General features: G+C 41.7%; 1 protein-coding gene across 3 annotated transcripts in view; it reads left to right on the forward strand.

The window, feature by feature from the left end:
- Positions 1-25,441, forward strand: part of sgip1a (SH3GL interacting endocytic adaptor 1a) — a 65,887-nt gene that overhangs the window by 35,869 nt on the left and 4,577 nt on the right. For 2 of the 3 annotated variants that reach the window (XM_069723397.1, XM_069723396.1), the window contains 17 exons: positions 330-393; positions 1,138-1,335; positions 6,748-6,771; positions 6,885-6,969; positions 8,761-8,846; positions 10,561-10,641; positions 11,211-11,285; positions 11,488-12,288; positions 13,419-13,540; positions 13,772-13,925; positions 17,904-17,963; positions 19,005-19,116; positions 20,322-20,477; positions 21,764-21,899; positions 22,074-22,276; positions 23,360-23,424; positions 24,867-25,031. In XM_069723397.1, coding sequence (XP_069579498.1) covers positions 330-393; positions 1,138-1,335; positions 6,748-6,771; positions 6,885-6,969; positions 8,761-8,846; positions 10,561-10,641; positions 11,211-11,285; positions 11,488-12,288; positions 13,419-13,540; positions 13,772-13,925; positions 17,904-17,963; positions 19,005-19,116; positions 20,322-20,477; positions 21,764-21,899; positions 22,074-22,276; positions 23,360-23,424; positions 24,867-25,031 — 2,587 coding nt within the window. Of the gene's footprint in view, positions 1-329; positions 394-1,137; positions 1,336-5,299; positions 5,312-6,747; positions 6,772-6,884; positions 6,970-8,760; positions 8,847-10,560; positions 10,642-11,210; positions 11,286-11,487; positions 12,289-13,418; positions 13,541-13,771; positions 13,926-17,903; positions 17,964-19,004; positions 19,117-20,321; positions 20,478-21,763; positions 21,900-22,073; positions 22,277-23,359; positions 23,425-24,866; positions 25,032-25,441 lie in introns of all 3 variants that reach the window. The other variant, XM_069723395.1, reaches the window with a different exon arrangement.

Consider the following 25,441-nt stretch of genomic DNA (forward strand, 5'->3'; position numbering starts at 1 on the left):
TAAATCAAAAAATGCTATTTGTGTTTTTTATAGTTATTTATATCTATTTATATTTCTATATTTATAATATAAAATTCCCAGTGAAGTTTACTGTTGGACAATAAACTGTAAAATCCTGCCTCCTTTACGTATCTTTTTCACAAGTGTCAAAAATGTTTAATAATGTAGCATTTATTTAGACTGCAGGTCTCCGTATAAGTACTGAGGGACTCTTTGAACCAACTGTTGTTTCTCTGTTTGCTTGTTATTGTAACTTATCGCTGAGCGATGTGGTGCTGATAACATCATACAAATATTTGAAGATTCTGATACAGAGTCTGTTTTTTCAGAACTCTCCTGAGGTGGATGATGAGGGCTACAGCATGAGACCGGATGAAGAGTCAGAGGAAGGAGATATCCTTGGTGCAGCTATATTTGTCTTATTTTTGTCTGCCGAGTTACTTTGGTTCACTAAAAATGGATAGGTTCTGTTGTTTACACAGGATTTGTTGAATTTAGTTTGTGTGGTGAATATCATTGACGGCAAATGGCTCGGTTTGATGTGGCTGTCGAGTCAGTCAAAACAGTTCTATATGATCAATGATGGGAGTGTTTTACTGAGAGATCCACATAACAATAAACACCACTTGACGTACTGTGATAAGAAAGTGCGTCAACTGCTTCACAATATGTTAAAACATCCAATTAACAAAGATAGAAATACAGTCAACAAGAAGCAACACATAACACTGTCACACAAGAATGAGTCATTGACACACCAGACGGGAACAGGAAGGTTTTGAGAAAAAAAAAAAAACATAACCCATTACTCTCATCAATACGCTGACTGCTTGTGATGCAGGTTATAATACGTTCATTACTTTGAACCACAAGCAAGTATTAACAGACATTAGCAAGCAGACTAGGAAGTAAAGACAGAGTATTGTTTTTACATTCCAGAAAAATGCAGACACACAACTTTTATAGATATTAGTGAGCGATTCAAAGAAAGTCAGTAAGATAGCCAGGCTAGTTTCACTAACGATGTGGGTCACGAGTTTGGTAGACCCTGACACAATCACATAAACATGTCGTGCAAGTCAAGTCATATAAACCCCAGAATATTTGAGGAAAGAACTTTCCTTGACGTCACACTACCGCCTACAACCAAAAAAGGCCACTTCTTCTCCTCTGATGAGTCCGAGGGGGAAGAGGACCCCAAAAAAAAATTCAAAATCAAGATCAAGCCGCTGCCGGCTGGTCAAGCTGTGTCGTTACCGTCGTTTGATGAACTCAAAGTCTCCATTGGCAACATAGCTCTGTCCCCGTCTCCTCTGGTGAGTAGCTCCGGCGTCACTGCCGAGGTTCATTAATGTACAGCTGTGTTATTAGTGTTGTAATACGCATGTGACCCCCTCTTCTTCACCCTCTGTAAACTGCCCTTTAACATGTAGAGCCAGATGTTTTTATGTGCATAGTTGTAGCTATGCATGTGTGTTTGTTCAGATGATGGTTCCCAACTCAGATACTGCATGATCTTGTATGTACTCGTATCTACAAAGCTACAGAATATATTATTACCCCACTCTTTATTTGAACTATCACTGGGTTTCTACTTGCCAACAGAACTCGTCTGTTTTGATGAGTTAGTATGCAACACTATGTAACGTCTGGGGTTTGTACCCCGCACTGAAATCGTAGTCCTCGTCCCTCTAATGAGCAGGGTCATCGCAATTCATAGCTCGAATTTCATATAGTTCATTTGCGATGCTTGTGATACTCGGTCAGTGCCGTCAGTGACCTGAAAGTTTTCCGGTTTGGTTTGAAGTCAGTTAACACCAGGCAGATGTCCCACCATAACAGAAACCATCTGACTGTGCGACGCTGCCAAATATCAGGGTGTGAGGTTCTTGTTTGAAGTGAGGCATCTCAGCTGATGAGTCCAAATTCAAGTCCACATTCTTCGTTAGACAACCTGTAATTAGCAGGACTCCTCATCAGGCTGCGGCCTCGCCTGCGATCAGTAGTTGCTGTGTTTTCCAGTGAGGACGGTTAGCTTGGGTGTCTGCCTTCAATAATTCAGGTAGGAAAGTGGGCACAATGAACGGTCATATCGGTCGCCTGTACAGGGAGATTGCTTGCGGTCATTCGATCTTCTGGCCTCAATAATTTAATCCAGCTTCAGTGTGTCTGTTCACCCACTGACTTCAGATGTGAAGGTTTCTTTATGCTGGTAATGGTTGTGTGCACGTTTAGAAAAAACTATCTATCTTTATGTTTTTGCCAGTGTGTTGTTTTTTTACTCACAGACATGAATTTATTGTGATCAACAATCAATTTTAATGACAGATTATTCACTTACATTTTTTTATTAAGAAAAAACTTGTAACATTTGCTGGTTCCACCTTCTTAAATTTGAGGGTTTGTTGCTTTTCTCGTTTTTTTTTTTTTTTTATCCGGGCAAGCTGACTGTTGGCTGGACAGCAGGAGCATTTTAAGATTAAATGTTCATAAATACCGATTAATAATAAAACTATACATTGGTTGCTGCCCTAATAGTGTGGCAGGTTTGGATTTGGGGCTGTTACACATCATGGTGGCATAGTTATAGCCAGAATATGTGGATGTTGATCTCCTTGAAACCATTGTAAAGTCACTGGACTGCTACTAGCCCAAGATCAGGATTTTGAAAATACTGGCCTGCAGTTGTGCTTAAAAACAAAACAAAACAAAAAAAACGCCTCTCCTCTACCAGTTCAAATCAGCATCAGGTTTGCCTGGTCAGAGCTTTTCTCCTGGCACATGAATTAGGTGAGTCACAACAGTCACTCCGAGTCCCTGGTAACCTTGGCTATGGACCGAATATAAAATGGTCTCATGGAAAGAGGAAGGTGGGACAAATGTTAACACACACCCAAAAGCAGACTCTTTTTTTTCTAGTTTTTCCTTTTCCTTGAACTTCTATGATTCACTTTTACGCAAGACTCGTATCATTGATATTCCTTCGACTAATGACACTGAGACTCCACACGTTAATGCTCTTGACGCAGGTTTTCTGCTTGTGACTATGACACTGCATTTGCCAAACCTTGATAGGGTCTTACTCAGCATGTGGCAAATCTGAAATACATGGCAGGTACCTAGATATGGAGTGTTATGTATTCTGACTGCATGAGCTTAATTTCTGTGGTAATATTTTGAATATCCTGCCGATTACTGATATGTACACAAGCTTGTGAGAAGGACATGATGATGCAGGCTAACGGCTTATTTCACATAAGCCAGGACATGGTATTCACACCATGTTTGGAGGAGTAGTGGGTAATTTGTACATGGAGGGATAAAAGATTGACTGAATGCAGCTAAAAGCTTTACCTGTCTGTATTTATGATCGCACCGGATGGGATGAATGTATAAGTGCCCGCTTTGTAAACAAACGCTTTGACTTGCCGATGATAATATGCTCTCTTCTCTAGTCCTCTCTAACTATTCCACTCCTGTCGTTCCTATTATCTCTCTCCTCTCTCTTTGTTTGCTGCTTTAAACGATGCTAACTTCTGTAGAGGAGTCCGGTAAGCCTCGGCTTTGTTTATGCCTTTTTTTTTTCTTCTTTTTTTTTTTTTTTTTTTTTTTTTTCACTTTTTGACTTCTTTTAGATACTTACTCACTTGTAAATGCATTTGCTGTGTTCTGTGTTGCTGAACAATAAGCTAACTACTGTAAAGTAAAATCATAAGTCTGTGGGAACTGTAAGCTTGTCTTTTATACTAAATTGGCATTCATTGGCCAATATGATTTGATGTCTCTTTTGCTGTGACTGCCTTTCCTTGTGGTGTTTCATAGGCAGATTATGTGCATGTGTGTGGCTAGTCAGCATTTTTATGCCTCATGCTAGTTGATTTGTTTGTCTTGGTACTTAAGACTACAAGAACACTGTCTTTTCAGTGTTTCTGCTGACTAAGACATCTTAAATCTGGTTTTAATTGGTTTCGGGAGTCTTGAGATTCCAGTTCTCAGTCCAAATAATACGACTACAACCAGCAGAGAAGGCAAGAAAAAGGTCAGAGATGGATTATAGAATGTTAGAAAGTGAAGGAAAAAAAATCAAATTGTCTACCAGAATTTTAACCAGAAATTTATATATTTTGAAATACTCTTTTATGATGAATTCTTCATTTTTATTGATAATTGCCATCAGTGTGGCCAGCCTCTCTGTTGTCAGCCCTGCACAGAGTCCCCTCAGGCGAAGTCCATCACTTTACAGCCCAGCTGACTCTTTGCTCTGATATGAAATGACAAAATTACACAATGCTTTCTTTCTCTGGAACCAAAAGCAAAGAAAAAATGTTGAATTTCAAAAATGAAATAGAAGCAGCTGCTCTTTGATTCTCTTACATTTACAATTTAGGACTCAATTGTAGTAAAGATAAATGTTTGTCCCTAACAGGCTGAAAGGTCACAGCTTGAGAGTCAAAACACTTCCTGTTGTTCTTCCTGTTTACATGCACACTGCAGAGCATCAGTGATTGGTTATGCCAACGAGTATTGAGCAGTGTCCATCACCGGTGCATCCAGTGAAATAAAGCCCATCCACCAGCATGTCCCTCCCTCTGTTGCATCACTTTAATCACTCACGGCTCAATGCACAACTGGAACAAGTGCAAGAGTGAGGAATGGAGCGGAATGGGGGGTGGGGTGGGATGGAGGGGGGTGGACATGACGCAGGCAGATGGAGAGATTTCAGCAGAAATGAAAGGTGGAGGGGGGGAGGGGGGGCAGCAAGGGAAAATAAAATGAAACTCAAAAGGATTAGATGGCAAAATTACTGTTTTTAAAAGAAAATGACATGGATGGATGGAAACAAATAAGGGGGGAAAGAGATTGAAGTGAAGCTGTTCCACAGGACAATTTGGATTATTTCCCATCACAGAAGCTTCAGAGATGACAGTCGAGGTTCAAGCAAAAATTCCCAATTATCTCAAACCTGTGAATTGCTGCATTTGTTTTCCTTTATCATTAGTAGAAGTCAGGGATGCATACATACAAACAGGCAGATCAGTTTGAACAAGTCATCTTCAGCAAATCCTTATTTTACAGGACTTACTGCATTTATATATATTTTTTCAAATAAACCTAACAAGCTATTTATTACTAAATCTAAGCCAGATGAGCCCTTTCGGGGCTTGTTGTCATCCACATCCCCCAAATCTGACCATCCAGGCCAAACACTCTTCTTCTCCTGATGCTTATGATGTCTGCTTTACTGATTTGTCACTCTCTGACCAGGTGTCTCTTCTCTCTTCCTTTTTGCTGGTCACAGAGACGTAGCCCGGTAAGTGTCCTTTCCTCCGTCTCCCTTGGGGTTACACTAAACATACGTCACGTGGCGTCTTGTGCCCTTTTTGCTTCTCACCTCGTCCTTGGGGTCAGTTGAGTAAGAGGCGGGTTCAGCGGCTGAAGCGACGGGTCAAAACGGCTGGCTAATTTGTTTTGACGTTCATTTTTAAATATAAATAAATGCTCAAATATAGAAGTACATTTTTTTTTTTTTTTTCATTTTCTAAAGATCACTCGTGTACTTGAATGAATCTTGAATGGCTTCGTGCTTGGGCTCTCTATTGGGAGAAGATTTGCACTTTTGACAGCTGGACCCTTTGATGTCTCACTTCAGTCACTCCCCCATAGTGTCTTCTTATCTGCTCCTGTCTTTTCCTTTTCCTTTTCCTTTTCCTTTTCCTTTTCCTTTTCCTTTTCCTCTCCTCTCCTCTCCTCTCCTCTCCTCTCCTCTCCTCTCCTCTCCTCTCCTCTCCTCTCCTCTCCTCTCCTCTCCTCTCCTCTCCTCTCCTCTCCTCTCCTCTCCTCTCCCTATCTGCCCTTTGCCTTACTTGGCCTCTTGTGTCCCGCTCGTGGTGGATTCATACATATGCTCACTTACACTCGAGTGGAATTCATGCTTCTTTTAAGTTTTTCAACTTCATCATTCTCACACCTTATCTCGTACCAGAGGGTGGCTTCTTCTTTCCACTTCAAAAGCACGTTCTGAAAGCTTTCCAATATTTCCTGCTTTGACTCCTGAAACCACTGCTCTCAGCGCAGTAGTTCCCTGCAGGCAGCAGCAGACTAATACTAACATTATTGTTGTTGTTATTGTATGATTTTGGAGTTGTTTATTGTGAGAGCTTGACATTTCGTCTAAAATACCTGCTGAGATGCTTTATAATTCAATAAATGTTGAAATGTGTCTTTTAATTGTATTCATTCTTTCAGATGAATCACTATTAGCTGCCATAACATAAGATGTACTGTAGTCTGTAGATACAGAGAAAAACATTGAGATTTTGTTGCCACCAAAATGTACAATGAGTATGTTGATTCATAACACGTGTATGTATGTGTGTGTGTGTGTGTGTATATATATATAAAGGATATTTTGTGTCCCACAGTGTGTGCATATATAAGTAAGGCCTACTCCTGTGTAGCTTGTAGTTACACAAGGGTAACTGTGGTCTCATCAGATTAAGTCAACCCAAGGCTGAGGTTCATCCTCTGACCTTCCCCACTGTACAGCTGACATCACTGCTCTGTTTAAACCACACCGCATTTTACAGTTCAACAAAAGAGTAATCCAGTTTAGAGCATTTACGTGTTTCAGGTTTTTAGCAGTTCTTGTATAGAATAATGTAGGATGTGAATTTTACTATCCTTACACATACTGAGGTTTTATGTGTTTGGGTTTTTACATCTTACTGTCATTTTGTCTCATGTTACAGGGTTTGAAAAGGAACCCTTCTCGTAAGTATTGGTCTTGTTGCGCTTTAAGTCACGCTCACTCTTTTTTTAATGGGGAACTTGGAGAATGTGATACAACATAAATGTGTGTTAACTAATTTAATTTGTGGTTCCAGGTGAGGAGATTGCCAGACCGAGACGTGTCGTCCCCACCATACCCACAGTGGCCCCCACACCAGCTCCTGCACCACAACCCCCCAGGTAAGTACCTCATCTTCTTGGCAATGCTCAGGACTACCACCTGCCATTTAATGAGAAGGTGCTACATACTGTGAACCATCCTGTGTCACTATTCTCGTGTCATACTGTATACATAATATTATATATTTCACATTTATTTTTTTGAAGTCCTAAAAAGGGTGAGCACTTGTCTCACCATGCACTGTGTTTAAAGCATAGGACACTTTGTCATTGAAAGAAAAACTGTTGTGTTGGAGAGCAGACCCTACAGAAGAGAAGAAGGGACAGTTTCTGAGTAATATTCTTATTACTACTTTATATGTATGTTTTGTATGATAAACATACATATATTGTCCTTCTATCCCAACCTTTGCCATCTCACTGAAATTTACAGGAAATTTCAGACACAAATTGTGGGCCACAGGACGCTTCAGTGACTCTGCAGAGCTGTCACTCTATCTACACAACAACATTGTGCTGAGAACTTAATCACAGGTTCCTCTCGCATGCAGCTTAAAAACAGTGCTTACAGTTGTTTTGATAGTTATTGCTCGAGAGATGAGTGGTGTTATGTGGCTACTTGTGGTTTTTTTTTTAGTGCTAGTTGTTATTGTGCTGTTGTTGTTGTTGTTGTGTTTGTTCTATGAATTGGGTCAGTTTTGTGTCCAGTGCAGTTATGGTGTGTTCATCAGGAAAGTTCAGACGTCAGAGTGGGAGAGTACCCCTGCACGCCTGTTGAAGTCAGCTCAAGAGAAGTAGGCTTGACGTCACTTGACATGGCGGCCTTTGTTGTTAAAGTATCAACATACATGCTGTATGCAAACATAAGGTGAAAATAAGGTAAAGTAGCAAGACTCGGTCAGCTGAACATACCTAAGTTTAGTGTTAAATGTTAACTCCAAAAAACAGCAGTAGATCAAAATGTGTACAAAATAATATTGACCTCTTCAGCTGCGACTTGTCCCTGTGTTTATTTATATGGGCAGCCATGAGGTTGTTTGTGACTCTGACAGCAAAAAATAGAGCACATTACGGGCGACTATGATGCCTGTTTGTTGTCCTCGTGCGAACGCTCTCAATGGAAACTCTCCCGATTCCCAGCTGCCTGAATGCGCGATAAGTACAACAGTCAAGGTACAGATGCAGACAAGTCAGGTGTGCATATTTTTCTCTCTGCAGCCAAGTGTGAACTGCTCTGCTTACATACAACGTGTTGTACTTGATGATGGTTGGTAACGTGAGTGGGAAGGAGGGAATAGCATCCAGCTGGACCAGCAGCGTTGATGAATCTAATGTAGACCAGACACGGAGAAATAAAAACACAAAACACTGCTCTCCTCCATTTTCCTGGAGAATAAAAACAAATGAATATTCTCTTCATTGGAACTAATATTACAGCAGAATTTTTTTTTTTTAAAAGTCTCATCCATAAAGATATTTTTGTGAGCACAACAAGCATTTCCCGAACATCACAAGTGCTCGGCTCATACTAATATCGATCAAATGAAGAAGAGGAATGTGCACCTTCGTAGCAGATATTTAGTCCAAGAAATTACATATAGGCGATGGAGAAAGGAAGCTCCCTGACACGGTGTAACTTTGACATCCTGTCACAAGAAAAGGCAAACTTCATTCTACCCCAAAACTTAAACAAGAGTCCAATTATTGTCCAACCACTCCTGTCAGTCTCATGCATTAGTCACTCTTACATTAACTTTTTTTCAGGAGATGCACCCTCTGACTGTCCTCTTTCCTAAAACGACTTCACCCCTACTAACAACGTCTCCTTTTTTTGTCCTTTGTCTGTCGCAGCAGTCAACCAACACCCGTCACTGAAGACACCACAGCCTTATTTGGGCCTCCTTTGGAAACAGCCTTCGGAGAACAAAAAACTGAAGGTAACCCTCATTGTTTCGTTGTCAAATTATGTTAGCAGTATGATGAAAAAGGCTTTCGAAACACACTTATTGTCTCTCTAAGGCTTCTGGCATAGCCCTGCTTGGCTGTCAGAGCAGATACCCTCTCGCTCTCCCTCCTTCTCCCTCTTTCTTTCTCTTTTCCTTCCCCTCACCTGTTTCTCTAACACCATTGTTCTTCCCTCAGGCTCACTGTGCAGTTGTGGATTCACTCCCTCGGGCCTTTGCTAAGGTCAAAGTTGATATTGGCGCTCTGAGGCCAGGCTCATGTGCACAGGGTTGCTTGTTAATGTGCAGATTCTGCTGTCACCTGCTCACATCCAACCCTGTAGGATTTAGTGATGCAGGCAGTGGAAGAGCTCTGAGCTGTTATGCAAGTGCCATGTCAGGCATAACTAACATCAGCTGGACACAAATTCAGAAGAACAGCTCAGCATCTGACACTGGAAACTGGTTATATTTTACTTTCTTTCTTAGTTTACCTTTATAGCAGCATGTGTAAATTCCTGAATAATAAGTGTAGTGGTCTTCCTCATTTATATCAGGCTTGTTATCTGTATGGATTAGAAACTTTTGAGTATAATAAAGTCCAGTTCAACAGCACCACAAACTACAGCCTCTTAAAATTACCAATAAGTTGACTCATCACCTCTTTGAAACAGCTTTAAAAAAAAAAAAAAAAAAAAAACATGTTAAAGGTCCTGTATTTCACACTTTTCTGATATTTTGTGTTTTTTAAATACCAAAAACCATCTCAAAATAGTTTTACATCTCCTCTCTTAAGCTTCTCTCTGGAGCTCTACCCAGATCAGACTGTTTTGTGTTTGTGTCTTTAAGGTGCATTGATTGGCTGACTCTTTTCTCAGTTAGACATGCCCAGGCCAATCACAGTCTGTTGCTGAGCTAGTTTGCTAGCTCATCAACTTTCTTCCACATATAACGTTGGACAGTGGGTTGCGCTGAGGGGGGAGACATGACATGACTGTGATATTGTGACATCACAAACTTACAGTGGTCCAAGCAGCACAGTTGCTGAATACAGGCTGTGGACAGTATTTTTATGTTACCTAGACATGTTATAATCCGAAAAGAAAGGGAAATCTGAATTTATACATTTGGGGGATCTTTAACCTTTGTGAAGTTAGGATTTCAAGCCTTTCCCTGGTTTCTGGAGGGCTTAGGTGCTGTGGTAGCAGTGGGGGGGGCAGTTATTTGACAAAAAAAAAACAACTATAAATTTTGATGTAATTCCAGACTATTATCATTTTAAAATGTCTTTAAAACTGCACTAACTGCTATAAAAATAACACCAAACACTGGTAAAACATATCTATAGTAGCGTAACTGCTGTAAAAACAACGCTTTGGTGCTGCACTGAAGTGTTGTAATTGTAGGAAAAACTCCCAAACCACTAGTGCTGAAGTTCACCTATTAAAGGGGCACTAAAATTATGTCTACTGGTAAAATGCGTTTTTGCTTTTCTAGTGTATTGACACATCCTGACTGCAGTCTGTCACTAATGAAGGGAATCCGTTTTCTCTAATTACAGATTTTATTGGCATGCCGTTCTTTTTTTTCTGTTTTTTTTTCCCTCATACACCTATTGCTTTTTTAATCCCCGAAGAATCTGAAACCTCAAAGTGTTTTTCCTGCTAACGCCCTTCACGTGGCCTTTTCTTTCCCCTCCTGAATTTAGCGTTTCTATCTGAGTCCGATGTGTGGGGGACTCCTCGGTCAGAACCTGAATCCTCTTTGACAAGATCCTTTCCCACAGGAAGTAAGTTTTATAACTCCCTGCCGCACCTCCTCGCCTGCCTGGAATGACTGCACCGACCCATCAGTTCACCTCATGAACTCCCCTCGTCATCCGACTAACAAACAGACGTGATCAAACGATGCTCTTTCTAAACAGACAGTCATAACCTGTTTCATTTCATCAACAGTTTCACAACCACATGATCCAGTGTTGGTTGTCAATTATAATACGGGAGGAGGTTCAATACCTGGCTCTCATTCTGCACCAACCCCTCCTCCTCGCTACCTGTTCCTTGCATTTGGCATGGTGACTGAATGTACCGTGTTGCATGGTTGATGGTTTGGGCTGATCCCTGCTGAAGTTGTTGTGGATGTATTTAGCAGGTGATGATTATTTTGCAGGTGATGATCACACCTGTCATTTATAGATACAAACTAAAATAAATCTTTGGATCCTCGTTGATTTTGGTTGCCTAAGTCATCATTGTATGCAGCTCACCATATGTTGCAGTGATGTGAAACAGTCACGATACAAATCTCAAAAGTTACCTAACGGGACTATTCATCATGGAGCTTGCAATGTCATTGCAGCTCCGCCTCCACTTCCACCCAAGAATGTTCCGACCACTCCCCCAACAACCAGCCCTCCCTCCGCAGACACCGCTGGTGAGAAGTCTCCTCCCACTAAATCACCTCAAAACAATTTTTTTTTTTTTTTACAGCTGCTTATTTATCTCCAACTTTCTCTCTCCAACTTACTCTGTCAGTCTATTTGCCTCGTCTGTCAATGTTTTATCTCCCTGAGTAAACTTACTGTGCACCTCTGCAAACACAGCCTGTGATTGGTTGCTGGCTATCTCTGTTTCAGAGGTGTCAACAGAAGCAGATGGTTCATCCAGGAAGCCCTCCATAGCTGACTTGGACAACATTTTCGGCCCGGAGCAGGCTTCCTCCGCTGCCGAGGACACAAGTGACAGCTGGGTCTGCTTCAGCGAAGAATCTCACGACCAGCCGCCTCTACCAAAGGACCCCGCACCTCCGCTGCCCTCCTCCCCACCACCGCCAGAAGAGCCAGCACCTCCGTTACCAGCCTCCCCACCTCCGCTTGAATCTCACGCCCCACCCTTACCTACATCGCCACCTCTTCCAGAAGACCCTGCACCGCCTCTCCCTGCCTCCGCTCCCCCAAAAGAAGAGCCCGTTCCCCCTCTCCCAACCTCCCCACTTCCCTCAGAGGAACCTGCCGCACCTCCTGTCCGTTCCGGACCTCCCACACCTGAAGACAAAACTCCTCTCACACTCGCCATCTCTCCACCACCTGCAACAAAGGCGCTCGCATCTCCTCCCGCCTCCTCCCCTCCTCCTCTTGCCGGACCTGCCGGTGTCCCACCAGCCCCCGCCCCCAAAGCAGGGACCCCTCCAGCGGTGACGCCTCCTACCGAGGAACCTTCAGCCCGCTCCGTCCCGCCTTCCCTCGTCCTCACTGAAGAGGAGCAGCCCAAGAACACGGACGCCGGCCATCCCAAAGAGGATGGAGGCGAAACCGTCGCCTCGCCCAAAGATGCTAGCCAGGGGAGTCGGAGTACGCCTCCCCCACCCCCTCCTCCGACATACCGTGCAGTGGTTTCATCACCGGGTCCCACATCAGGGTCCGGTGGCACAAATAGCGGTGAGTGGTTCATGATATTAACCGCCGATGTAGAAGACAATTTGTTCTCTGTGAACTGAACACATTACTGAATCACCTCAGTATATTAACAGTTGTGTTCAATGAGTGATTGTCAAACTCGCAGCTGAAACCTTTTCACATAAATTAAATCATGAAAAACACAGATACAATTTCCTCTTCATTGTATCGATCAATAATATCAATAGCTTTCATACAAATACAGTCAGATGTAGAGATTGTTTTGATTGTTAAGGAGGGATTGTAGTGTCAGCAGTGCAGCCTCTCCTAATTTTCTTTGAGGTGCTTTCTCCACCTTTCTTGTTAAACCGTGATTCTGCATTTTCTTTTCCTGGAAAAGGGGTCATGTTTTGGCCCGGATGGATGTACAGTAGCCATCTGCCCCACTATATGTTCTGTTTGCAGAGGATTCTGTTATGAAGTTGCAGTGAAGGATCGGGCTTCACTTGGGTAGAAACTTAATTTGTATTGTAAATGTATTTTATAGTCTTTTTAGAGTCTTTTATAAGCGTTTTTCAACCAACCCTTTGGAAACAACCACTATGTTGATGGACTGAATCCTTCATGGCAACATTTCAGCTGTCCATTATGTGGGAGACATAATCTTGTTTTGGTTAAATGTAATGAACCATTGAATTGGTTTTAATATAAAAAATAAAATGTATCAAATTTACTCAAGTGTCCAATAAAATGTGAGTACAAGCTGAGCTTTCATTGAAACAATCCGATGTTTAATAGAAATATTTGTATCTGGTTGCAGTTTTTTTCACTAGTAAAAGATACCTAGGAGAAGGCAGTTCAAATCGGTGATTCTCTGGTCTGAGGGTTTTGAGGGGTGAAAGTGACAATGGTCCATTGAAGTGAAAAAATGCTTTCAAGAAACAATGCTCTTATATGAGTGCGTACAGTACTCTAGTTCCTTGTATGAAACACTCATTTAAGTCTGTTTATGTGAAAGCAACCCCTTGGGATGTGGTTTTTAAAAAGCGAAAATATTTGCCAGAAGTATCAAAGTGTCTCGAGTGTTAATTCTGCATCTGCTCTGCTTTTGTAGTTTTTAAAACCGAACGACTGGTTTTAATTGATCTCCTGTGTGTTTCTGTTCTCTGCAGGTTCTTCCTCACCGGTACGACCCGCGACTCCTTCGTCAGTCAACCCCACCCCGCCTCCACCTCCACCTCGCCCTCCTTCACGACCCAAACTTCCTCCAGGGAAACCCACTGTAGGAGATGTGGTAAGATCTGATGTTTTTATGTCATCATTTCACTTTGTGTTCTGTCAGTATCCTGTCATTGCCGCATTAACTATTTTTCTAACTGGGGCTTTCAGTCATTGCTCAGCTGGTCTTTGACTCAGAATAACCATAAAGAGCCAAACACAACTTTTATACTGAGGTCCTGGCAAAGCTTCTAATTTAAATACGTCGACCCAGAAACATACCCAGTGATTCCCATCTCCTCTTCAGAATCGCCCGTTCAGCCCACCGATCCACTCGGCCAGCCCTCCTCCCATTGCCCCGTTGGCGCGGGCCGAGAGCACCTCCTCCATCTCCTCCACCAACTCCATGAGTGCCGCCACCACCCCCACCGTCGCCAGGGAGCTCTCTGTGTCCGTGTCAGGTGTGTGAACCATCAGCCATGACTGAGCTGTGCAGCCTGTCATCTGATGGCTGTGCTCACAGAGAACTTAACTCTTCTTGTGTCATATTAAAAGTTTCTTATTTATTTTATGACCTGGCCCTGTCCTTTCCTTTTCCTTAGAGTTTGTGTGCCACGAGTCCTGCACTCATGTTTTTTATTTACTTCATTTTATAATTTTCTTGTCTTCATATTTTCTGGAAATTAAACAGTTTCTTATCGATGATGCTCGGGTAAATTATGGATATCCCCGATACAGTCAATGTTTTGTGGCATCTAATTAAAGCCAATGCAGCTACATTATCTCCATAGTTTTATAAATATGTAAACCATTCTGTAGCATCTTGATTTCTATTTATTTGAAATTAGAATGAATTACTTCCAAAGTTAAATTTGATGCAATGAGTAATTAAACTGCTCATAAATATTGTGTCTGGTTTAGGTTGACACACACAGAGACAAATTAATCTTCACACACACACACACACACATGCACGGTGTGAGTGGGAGGTGAGAATATGAAGCAGGGTGTTAATTTCGAGGCGCAAACATTCTCGGCAAACCTGCCTTTAATGAATTAGTGGCACAACAACAATTTATGCTCCTTGATTCTAACTTTAGAGTTGGTGCTGAAGGAGCCTGCAGTTCAGAGTTGTGAGTGGATAATAGCAAATCTCCGTAGACTGTAACACGGCTGAGTCATAGTAGATTTTAAAAACACACACACACACACACACATACACTCTGGAGGCAGTTGCAGTTATGTAAAAGTAGAATTTAGTCCCTGATTTAAGACTGCTTCTTTAAACTGATTTCACTGCATGTAGACTATATAGCATGAAGAAATTATTATATAAGTGCAGAGATTTTTTTTCAGCCCATAATTCATACATGTTTTATTTCCTGTGGTTTGTTCACACACCAAAAAGCTTTAGGGCTTGACAGCAAGAATAAGGTCACAGAAACTGTTTTGCCTCCTTTCCAGTTCCACTCCTTTTCAATTTTGACCGTTTCATCACATTTTGTGTTGAAGATGTGTTTCTTTTTTCTTTTTTCTTTTTTACGGTTTCATTTTATGTTTGTGGCAGTTCTTATTATTTTAGAATTACTTTTCCTCGGTTTGATTTGCTTTCTGTTTTGTTTTTTGGTTTGTTTATGTTCTATTGTGCTGTTTGTCTCTTTATTCGTCCTTTGGCTTGTCAGAAGACGATGCTTATGTAGACAAACTGCCCACCTTTGAGAGACACTTTGATTCATTTGCAGGTAGGGTAAAGTTCCCCTCAGAGAGAGGACGGGAGACGGGGGTTGTGTTGGGAGTGCTCCTTTTGTGTTTTGAATCTGTTTGATGCTCTTTACCCAGAGTGCACTTGACATAGAAGGGTAAAGGCCATCACTGAGTGTTTTTGTGCCTTTTCGATGAATGTCAGTCAGAGTGTAGGTATTCAAACAGTGAGAACAGGTCTTTTTTTTCTCATATTCTCAGCCTCATTTTGACATTTCAGGCAAAACACATCTCAAATTATGAGATATAAAAAAATTAAAAAGACCATTCATTGACCAGTGTCATTGTTAATACCTACTGAGTTCACTTGTCTACTTCAGGTTTTGCGCACAGGTGTAGGGACATACCACATTCATTTTTTTCTTTTCAAACAAGGCAGCATTTTTCAGTGAAATCATCATTTTTCTTCATTGGTTTACCAGCTCATACCGTCCCACACATTTACATTTAATACATATGATAGCCTCTCTCTCTCTCTCTCTCTCTCTCTCTCTCTCTCTCTCTCTCTCTCTCTCTCTCTCTTATCTGCACATCTTTTCTCATTCGCTCCTTGTCTTTCTCACTCATTTTCTTCAATGTCACGAGTAAAATCTGCCCGAAAAAAATGAAAGCTGTGGTGGCACAAAAAGCTGCATCTATTGCATAACATGCCCAAAAAGTTCAGAAACTGTGTTCCCCTTGCCCATCTGCCTGCTCGTGAGACTTTTCTCTCTGTTTTATGACTGTGCACCAGTGACTGTCTGGCCATGTCACCATGGCAACCTCCCGTCTCTTCTCTTGTCGACACGTATTGTGTGTGCAGAGTGCAGTGCAGTCACTCCCAGATACCTTTACTCTCGGTTTGTACCGCTAGAGTGTATTTGAGTGTTTGTGTGCTGTGTGTTCAATGAGCATGTCTGAAGAGCTCCTTATCTGTGGGCCCTGGAGAATCCATATTATGTGTGTGCGTCTCCCTCACACTCAAACACACACTGTCACGCATACTGTCAGATCACAGCCACTGCTTAGAGTCGTTTGAAGTCTGGCATGAGAATTAGGCCGAATTCGACAGGCAGCAGCTGTTTGGTATTCATGCCGTCCTCTCTCTCTGCAACTGGAGTGTGTGACGCAGCCTCAAGTTCAACCAGTCTCCTCTGATTGGCTGTGAAGCATCAGTCTACCCCCCCACACTTGACCCGCTGAAACTCGCCTTTCACACCTGTCACTCGCGCACTCTCCAGCCGTAGAGATACACAGCTCCAGACCCCGCCCTCCCGATCTGAACACCTGCCCTTTTGTTCCCTTCATGAAGCACCGCGCTGCTCTCATCGTTCTATCACCCAGCACTCTGCTGCTCTCGTGACTCACTCAACAACATACCTTCACTCATGGGACCCCACACAATACGATAATGGGCCTATCCTGCTCTGCCAGGACGACTGCCACATACTGCCATCAGTTAAATGTACACATACGAGTCATATTGTTGTTACACATCGTATTGTAGAAGTTATTTCATGAAAAGCATCATCAAAATATTCATTCAGTCATGAAGCTGCATCCCACTTCAGGAGCCAAAAAGGTCAGGTTCATTTGAAAAGCTTCTCCAAATAAATTGAAGACATTATTTTATTTTGAAGGAAGCAAACGGATGTAACTTGAGTGGTCTGCAGTATCTTACAAGACGCTGGTTACGCACATTTTTGCCTCAAATGAAATTAACTTCTTGATGTGAACCCTCAACACACCTATACACCTGCTGATGTAAAAGCAGATGCCAACTGTTTATTGAGCTCTCGTTTAAAGGACACTGTTCAGAGATAAAATTGTTACAGAAGATTATCAGGATTTTCTGAAGCCAGCGTTAGTTTCTGTGGGTTTAGACTCTCTCAAGTCTTTGAAAGATCCATTCAGTGCTCCATGTCCTTCCAAAGCACACAACCCCTGAAATGTGGGACGCAGCACCCCTCAGTGCACCTCAGTCCCTCCTTCCCTCCGCTCTCTTCTGGTCTCGTGGTTGCCCTCTGCAGGATGACTTCATACATAGCAGTCGGCCTCCATCTGTTTCGTAATTGGAGGTCAGTGGAGGCCTGGAAAAAAATTGCGAGCGCAGTAAGACATAGAGGGAAAAGCATGAGCCGGATTCATGCAACGTGAATGCTGCAGCATCACTGGAGCAATCAGCTTGTTTCTTATTTGGCTGCTGCCCCTGAAACTGGCCCCAAACTGTCTCTTCAATAGCCCACCTCAACCTCAGCCTCAACCTCAGCCTCAGCCTCAGCGTCCCCTCTCATTTATCGCACATCTTGCGTATTGAGTCATACCGATGCCGACATCCAGCAGCACAGACCTGGCCCTCAATCCCGCCTTACCTCACGCACTCATCCACAAAGATAAAAAAAATAAAATAAAAACTACATCCCGTGTCACCCATCATGTCACATGTTCTGTTCTGTTCTGTCCTGCCGGCGTCCCGGCCCTCTCTGTCCCTCTTCGTCCCCGGCCTCCACCTCCACGTTCCACCTCACTGTGACGTGATAGACCTGCCATGTGAGACTCACGCTACTGTCCTTCTCTCCCCTTCTCACCCACTCCCCTTCCCTCTCCATCCCTCTACCTCCTCCCTCCTCCTACCTCATCCTTCTCTCCCGAATCCCCCCCTCCCCCTCCTCCTCCCACCCTCCCTCGACCCCACACAGAGAATGACCAGCCATCCCTTGTATGGTTTGACAGAGGGAAGTTTTATTTAACCTTTGAAGGTAAGTTGTCTCTGCACCAGGGTAGCGTCCACACACACGCTCTCGAGGCTCATTTTGTGCAAGCTTCCCCCCCTACCCTCCACCCCTTCCTCTGCCCCTTCCTCCATCTCCTCTCCTCCTCCTTCGCAGTCCCTCCATCACCCACGCCACGCTAACTCCTGTCGTAGCCCCTTCATGTGCAGTCAAATATGCAGAGTAACATCCTCCTTCTAACTTCTTCTCCTGACATGGTTCATTCTCATTTTGTGTGCGTTGACTGCCTCTCATTCCCTCGGGAGTCATCACTCTTTGTGTACTTTACTACTCACTTTGTCGTCACTCTCTCTTTTTTTCTTCTGTTGTTTTTTTGGTGGTTTTTTTTTTTGGGGGGGGGGGTTGATCTTCGGCCTCTGATCTTCTTTGGTCTTGTCGAAATAATTCAGCTTCAGCATGTCTGGAATAAGCATGCACCTCACTCTCTCTCTCTCTTTATGTCTTCCTCTGTCTTTCCTCTTTCATCAAGCTGTTCATAACCAGTTAAAAACAAATCTCAGTGTGTAACGTACAAGATACAAATTTATAGATATAAGGGAGATATTTAAAGCAATTGTGTTCAGTACTTCTACATTTTCACAGTCAAAGAGCAGAGAGAAATGGGTATCCTCTACAAACATGTTTTCATGCCGCCTTACTAACACCAGTATTTGTTCTCATTTCTAATAGCTGTTAAGATTCATTCCATTTTAACACTCTGATTTGCACAAGTTTTGTTCCTCATTCAATCCAAACACTGACTGATATGAAGACTGTAGAGTCCTGGTTTGGGAGTTGGAACATATAGCTATTCTTAATCTATTGAGCTGTATTGGCACTTTTACTGTGTCAAAGTTTGTATACATGGAAGTCAAATTTAGTCTGTAACAGATTTGAAGTCTGATTTTAATGCATCTCTGACTTTGACTATAGCAGCCAAAAAAAGTTAGCCAATTGAGCCCCTGTGCCCTCCTCGGTCTGGTTTAAAGTGTGTTTGTGTGACTGTGTGTGTGGGTTCGTTACCTCTAGGCTGCTCCCGAGGGCCCAGTCCTCTCACCATGGGGGCTCAGGACACACTTCCTGTGGCCGCCGCGTTCACGGAGACAGTCAACGCCTTCTTTAAAGGAGCCGACCCCAGCAAGTAGGTCATTCACACACTCGCACACATTGTGTCGTCACTTATTACGGGAGAGTTCCCCGTCTTTTGTTCGTGGCACATGTGGAAAAGAGTTTGATTCTCCAGTTTATACAGTAGTACTTAAAGGATAGAGATGGTGACGGCTTACTAAATTCTCCTCAGTTCAGCATGGAGAGACTTCATAAAATGTTGATAGCACATTATAATTTAGATGTAAGGAGATATAAGGATGTGTGTGTTTATGAATGTCTTTGTCAGCATCTGTAACAACTGTATAAACAGTAACAAAAGATTGATTTTAGACTATGATATCATATGTAGTGGTCTGATGACACACATAAATAACTGCTTACAGTGTCATAAAACACTTATTGTTTATACACGCGTAAAAGAAAATCTGTTTAAAGTTTCCTTCATGACATGGGGATAAAAAAAAAAAATTAACTCAAGGGCCACTTACTAAATTTCTTCCGGAGCTCATTGCCTTCAGCAACAAGTAGACTTTGCTCAGTTTCCATGGAGACTAGTGCGTTTACAAGTAGAGAAATGCCTTCTTAATAAATAGCATGAGTAAATATCTAATGTTTGCATCGCATATGACTAGAGATCATCATAATATTGCCAAAAAGTCAATATCTGTTTATACATTAGCTACAGTAGCTTCACAGAAGTTACACTGTTGTGGTTGACACATCCATTAATATACACTTCAAAGTCTCTGCTTCCAGCTATGATCATGTGTTATAATGCGTTATGCCAAATATCAGGGTTAAAGTGAAGTGTTAGCTCTCTGCATAAACAAATAACAAAACTATATGTTTGCAATGTGTGGATGATTCTTAGAATGAATATGCCCTGTAGAATTTGTGACTGAAGTTTCCACCTCTGCAGAGTAGCTTCATGTCCGGCAGACCTCACTGAGCATGCTCAGTTTTTCGGTTTGCACTGCTTTGATGAAAGTTTAAATTATTGATTTTGCATGTTTCTGATAATGCAAGTGCTTTAATGTTGTGATAATGATTGCACCGTGGTTTACGACGCTTTTAAGGCGATAATCCAGACGGTAAGAGAAACAAATTGAGACTGCAGCGCTTTACATTTATTTTGAAAGGAAACTGAAAGCAAAAGACAAAATATGTACAGGTATGTACTGCACGTCTCTCTCCGGTCTGTCATGTAACACTCTCCTCCTCTTCCTCTCCTCTCAGGTGTGTTGTGAAGATCATAGGTGAGATGGTTTTGTCGTTTCCGGCGGGAATCACACGGCACTTTGCCAATAACCCGTCCCCCGCCGTGCTAACCTTCAGCATAACCAACTACAGCCGACTGGAGCATGTGCTGCCTAACCCCCAGCTCCTCTGCTGGTAATGACATCACTGTGACCTCACCACCTCAGTCAGAATGATAAATGCACACTTTTCACTGGAGGTAGTGTCTCAGTGAAGAATTACACCATAACATTTACAGCATCACCTCGCACGCGTATAACTTCCAGATTCCCATAAAGGTTTAACATTATCACGTTATGAGTGTGATCATTTAACTGAACATAATTAAAGTAAAATTATATATATATGTACATATATATATATTGTTAAAAATTGTTTTTTTAAAGCATGCTACATATAACAAATCATATGTTCAAAATGACTTAACAGAAAGATCTTAAATCACTTTCTTGCTATCTAAGACTTTTTATTTGGCTCTGATAGTTTCCAGTTCATTGTTTATTATTCATAACTTTCCAGCATCATAATAGTACAGTAATTGTTTCCACACAAGTTCTGCTTACTTCAATTATGAACTGTAACAGTGACAGAGCAAACTTTATTTATATATCACACAGCAAAGGTGTGTTAAATCTGTCAAAAACAACATGAAAATATATTATTGACTTGATGACAAAAGGAAAGAAATTAAAAGGTTCAATAATTGTAAAAACAAAATGGCAAGAAATGCATAAAAAGTTATTTATTTGATGTAACTTCTTTGAAGTAAAAACAAGATGATATGCATATTTCTGTTTGCAATATGTATGTAAACTGGTAAAATGATTTAGCTCAAAACCTGTAATCCCACATTAATGTTAATGTTATTATGCAGAGACCACTGAGGATGAGTAAACTTGAGTGAGATCCTTTCAGACAATAACACTGACTGAATATAAAGTCATCATGAGGTCATCTGAGTTTTCAGACAAACTACCTTGAACAGAGGTCAGCTTTTATAATTTATTATCCGTTTCTGAGTCATCTGGCACTTTAAAACTGCACTCACTGTAAAATACTTGATAAACCACTTTTTGTGAAAAACAAAATATGAAATACTAAAAAGAAATGACTGCATTATGGCACTAAAGCATCATACTGCTGTTAAATCAGTGTGAAGCCTGACCTCTTGTGGGTCACTGTTAAAATGAAAATGCTGCTCAAAGCCTGTGAAACTCAAACCTGCAAATTCCCAAAGTATGAACAGATAATTTCGTTTTTCTGGGAAACAGTCTTTTTACACTGACTCGCTGCTGAGAACTAAATTCTGCTTTCACACACTGTGAGCGAGCAGATTCACCAGGTTAGAGAGTCACCACAATCATGTGAAATGTCTGTATTTTGATCATGCTTGTCTAACTTGTCTACATGTCTCAAACCAGCGACACCACCACACAAACCAAGGCCGACTCGAAGGACTTCTGGGTGAACATGCCAAACCTGATATCCCATTTAAAGAAGGTGGCGGAGCAGAAGCCACAAGCGACATACTACAATGTGGACATGCTCAAGTATCAGGTAAGCACGGCTACTGGTAATAGTTACAACCCACTTTAAATTTCAGTAAAATACAACTGTTAACTAATCCACTGATCATGTTATGTCGGTGGTGTTTAAGTGTGCTTTAATGAAAATAGGTTGAAATGAAACGATAAATGACGCGCAGTATTCTCCGGTCGTTTCTGTGGGCAGGTCTCGGCGCAGGGCCTCCAGTCGATTCCTCTGAACCTGGCGGTGAGCTGGAGGTGTGAGCCCACCAGCACCGACCTGAGGATAGACTATAAATACAACGGAGAGGCCATGTCGACATCGATGGCCCTCAACAACGTCCAGTTCCTCGTCCCCGTCGACGGAGGCGTTTCCAAACTGCAGGCTGTTTTACCTCCAGCTGCCTGGTACAGTTTACAACATTTCTAGACGTGTTCTTACGTTTATAAGAAGCTAAAGAAAGTGGTTGGATGTGTTTACTGCACTTAATGTGGCTTGTTTTTAGGGAAAGAAGGAACACATTTGCTTAATATTGGCTTATATCAGCATCATAACCATCAAGCACAGACTTTTGCTATACAGTGAACCCTCGTTTATCGCGGGGGTTACGTTCCAAATAGAGACCGTGATAGGTGAAATCCGTGAAGTAGTAACCTTTATTTTTTTTACAATTATTATACAATGAAATACTCCATAATACATTGAAACCAAAGAACAAAACCTTTTTACAGGCCCAAGCATTTGTTTAACAAATAAAAGTACTGTATAAATGTTTTTTTTATAAATAACTACTGTACTGTAAAATAATAATTTTAATCATCAATACGAACTGAAGGCTTCAAATTGCTGAGATCGGCACCGCCCCACTGCGACCCGAGTCATTGGATTAGAACGGGAGAAAATGAAACATGATTATGAAAAAAAATACAAAGTACAGTAGGACAAATAGTGACTCGTGTATTTCACTGCTCTTCTGACTGAGCCGCTGCATCCTGACTCCGCTCTGCAGCGGTTCTTTCTTCTAAAGCCGGCGGTGCAGGTGTGGTTTTTCGAGAGAAGAACATAGTTATCGGTAGTTGTTGTCGCTCTTTTTTCTTCTGGGCAAAAAGATTCTTATAAACCGACATGCCACCATCGATTATTTTTAATTTGGCAAGCTGTTTTACGTACGTGTGCATATTAAACCGCAACGTTATTGACAAACAGGTAGAGAAGAAGCGGAGAGACTGTTTAGCCAATCAGAATGCAGAACACAATGCACGATGCAAATCCGTGAAGCAGCGAGACCGTGAAAGGTGAACCGCGTTATAGCGAGGGTTCACTGTATTTAAAAGACGAAAGAGAAAGCTTGAGACCAAATTTGTGAGTTGTTTTATTTCCGTTTTGAAAGTAGGACTTAATAACTGGTAAACATGGTGAGCAACAGCATCTTTGGGCAGCTCGTGGTGGTCTTCCTTACTTTTTTTTCCCGTTTTCTTTAATCCTGACAGGAACGCAGAGCAGCAAAGAATCCTCTGGAAGATTCCTGACATCTCACAGAAATCTGAAAATGGAGGTACTGAAGTTTGATATTAATTTTGAAAATGTAAATGTGGGGAAGGCTTGTGGCTTTAGATGACAGTCCAGCTTTCAGTTTTATATTTATAACCCAATTAAAAGACAGCTTTAGGGCCCAAAATTTAATTTTGTGGGTCGCTAAACCAATTTAAAGCCCCTTTATTATTCTATAATTTCCATCTGTCAAAAAGTTCCAAAAGTTGACAGTTGTGAGAAATGTGGTGAAATCCTGGTTTGAAAGAAGACAATTTTGCACATCTGCAGTTTCAAAATGTAAGATTAGTGCACATGGATGACACAAAATGACACGCCTCTCCTTTTTTCTATTAATTTTGTAGCGCTACAATTTTCCACGTGTTGGTCGCACCCTTAACATGTCTCTAATCGATATTGAGAGACAAAAGACAGATTTTATTCGAGCTATCTCGCACGGTGTGACATGCAATTAACTTACACGATCACCCTCGTCGCTTAATGCATCTTTAGCAGAGTCACTAAGATCATCAGCTCAAACTAAAACATACCGACTCTGTTTTGAGAGACAGACACGCGAGTTCAAAACTATCAGAATCGTCCAGAGCCCTGCTAAAAGGTTTATGAACACGACTGCTGTTGTTATTGTCATAACAACTGCACACAAACTGAAAATAGGACAACCACAGAGAAGAACCAGAGGGTGGCGAAAGACTGAGAGATGAAAAGAAAGGTACTCACAGCAGCTGAGCCAGCTGGAGTCGAAAGGTTTAGTGCTGGGTGCCCCTTCGGGAACAGATGGGGCTCTCAGTGGTTTGCAGCTCCCCCTTCTGTCTGACAGCGGTGTTGCAATTACCTCAGTGAACTTCGTGATCGCTACAGGGAAGTCTCACTGCACTTCGGGAAGTGTGCAGCATGTTCCCAGATCTTCTCCTAATCTCTTAGAATAAAATAAATGAACATCCACTTCAGCATCTGCAGTGGAATATTTACAAATATTGTGAAGTGATTAAGAATAGAATAAAAGAATTTGTTTCGCATAAAAGAAGACAGAAAGCCTCCAGGACTCACCTGATGTCGGAGACAAGGACACTAAACTAGGTTATGAATTCACTTTAAGATAAAACAGACTCTCTAAATAGTTTAAAGCTACTTTTTTTTTTGCATGGATGTCTTTAAATGTTACTCTCTGATGTACTCTTCACAAAAACAGACCTGTGATGAATCTCATACAGTGGTCCTACTTTAAATCTACACCCAGCAAACATTTTGACATTTGTTCCCGCCCTCAGCGGCCGTGTTAATATTGCGTCTTCTTGAGTTAACTCAAGATGCCACCTGCATTTTTCACTTTGTTAAATCTGTTTGCTGACGATTCCTGTTGAAGTTTCTGAAGGTGTTTTTAAATAAATGTTTTTTTATTTGGCCTCAAGCTCGAGTCTTTCTAAATTCTCTCTGTTCCCTCAGGTGTGGGGTCGTTGTTAGCGCGCTTCCAACTAACAGAAGGTCCCAGTAAACCGGCTCCACTGGCAGTGCAGTTCACCAGTGAGGGCAGCACCCTGTCGGGGTGCGACATCGAACTGGCCGGGCCGGGGTACCGCTTCTCTCTCATCAAGAAGAGGTTCGCCGCAGGTCAGTTCAGTTTCTCAACATTTTCGTAGCGATTTTCCAATAATCACAAATGCCACATCAAACTCCTCTAAATCTGGTGATGCTTTAAATTGTTTGATTTTCAAATATGCACTTAAAGTATGTGTGATTATAAACACATTAAAAAAAAATCATGATCCGTCTTAGATTAATGAAAAATATGAATAGTGATAAAGGAATATTATTTGTATGTTTTTTTTATGTATTTATTTGTTCTGATATTTATGCCTAAAATCTGTGCAGTCTGTGTGTCAAAGTGTAGAGCAGACAACACAATCAGATAAAGTTGCAGTATTATTGACACAGTAATGTCATTTAAATGTGACAGAATATGTTATTTCTGTAGATTACTGCCTTATCTTTGACTGATGTTCAAAACTGGTTTTTTTTTA

The sequence above is a fragment of the Brachyistius frenatus genome, unplaced genomic scaffold, assembly GCF_029030835.1.
Source record: "Brachyistius frenatus isolate BFR_SWC_R1_liver_20210118 unplaced genomic scaffold, ASM2903083v1 Contig_326, whole genome shotgun sequence".
NCBI classification, from domain to species: Eukaryota; Metazoa; Chordata; class Actinopteri; family Embiotocidae; genus Brachyistius; species Brachyistius frenatus.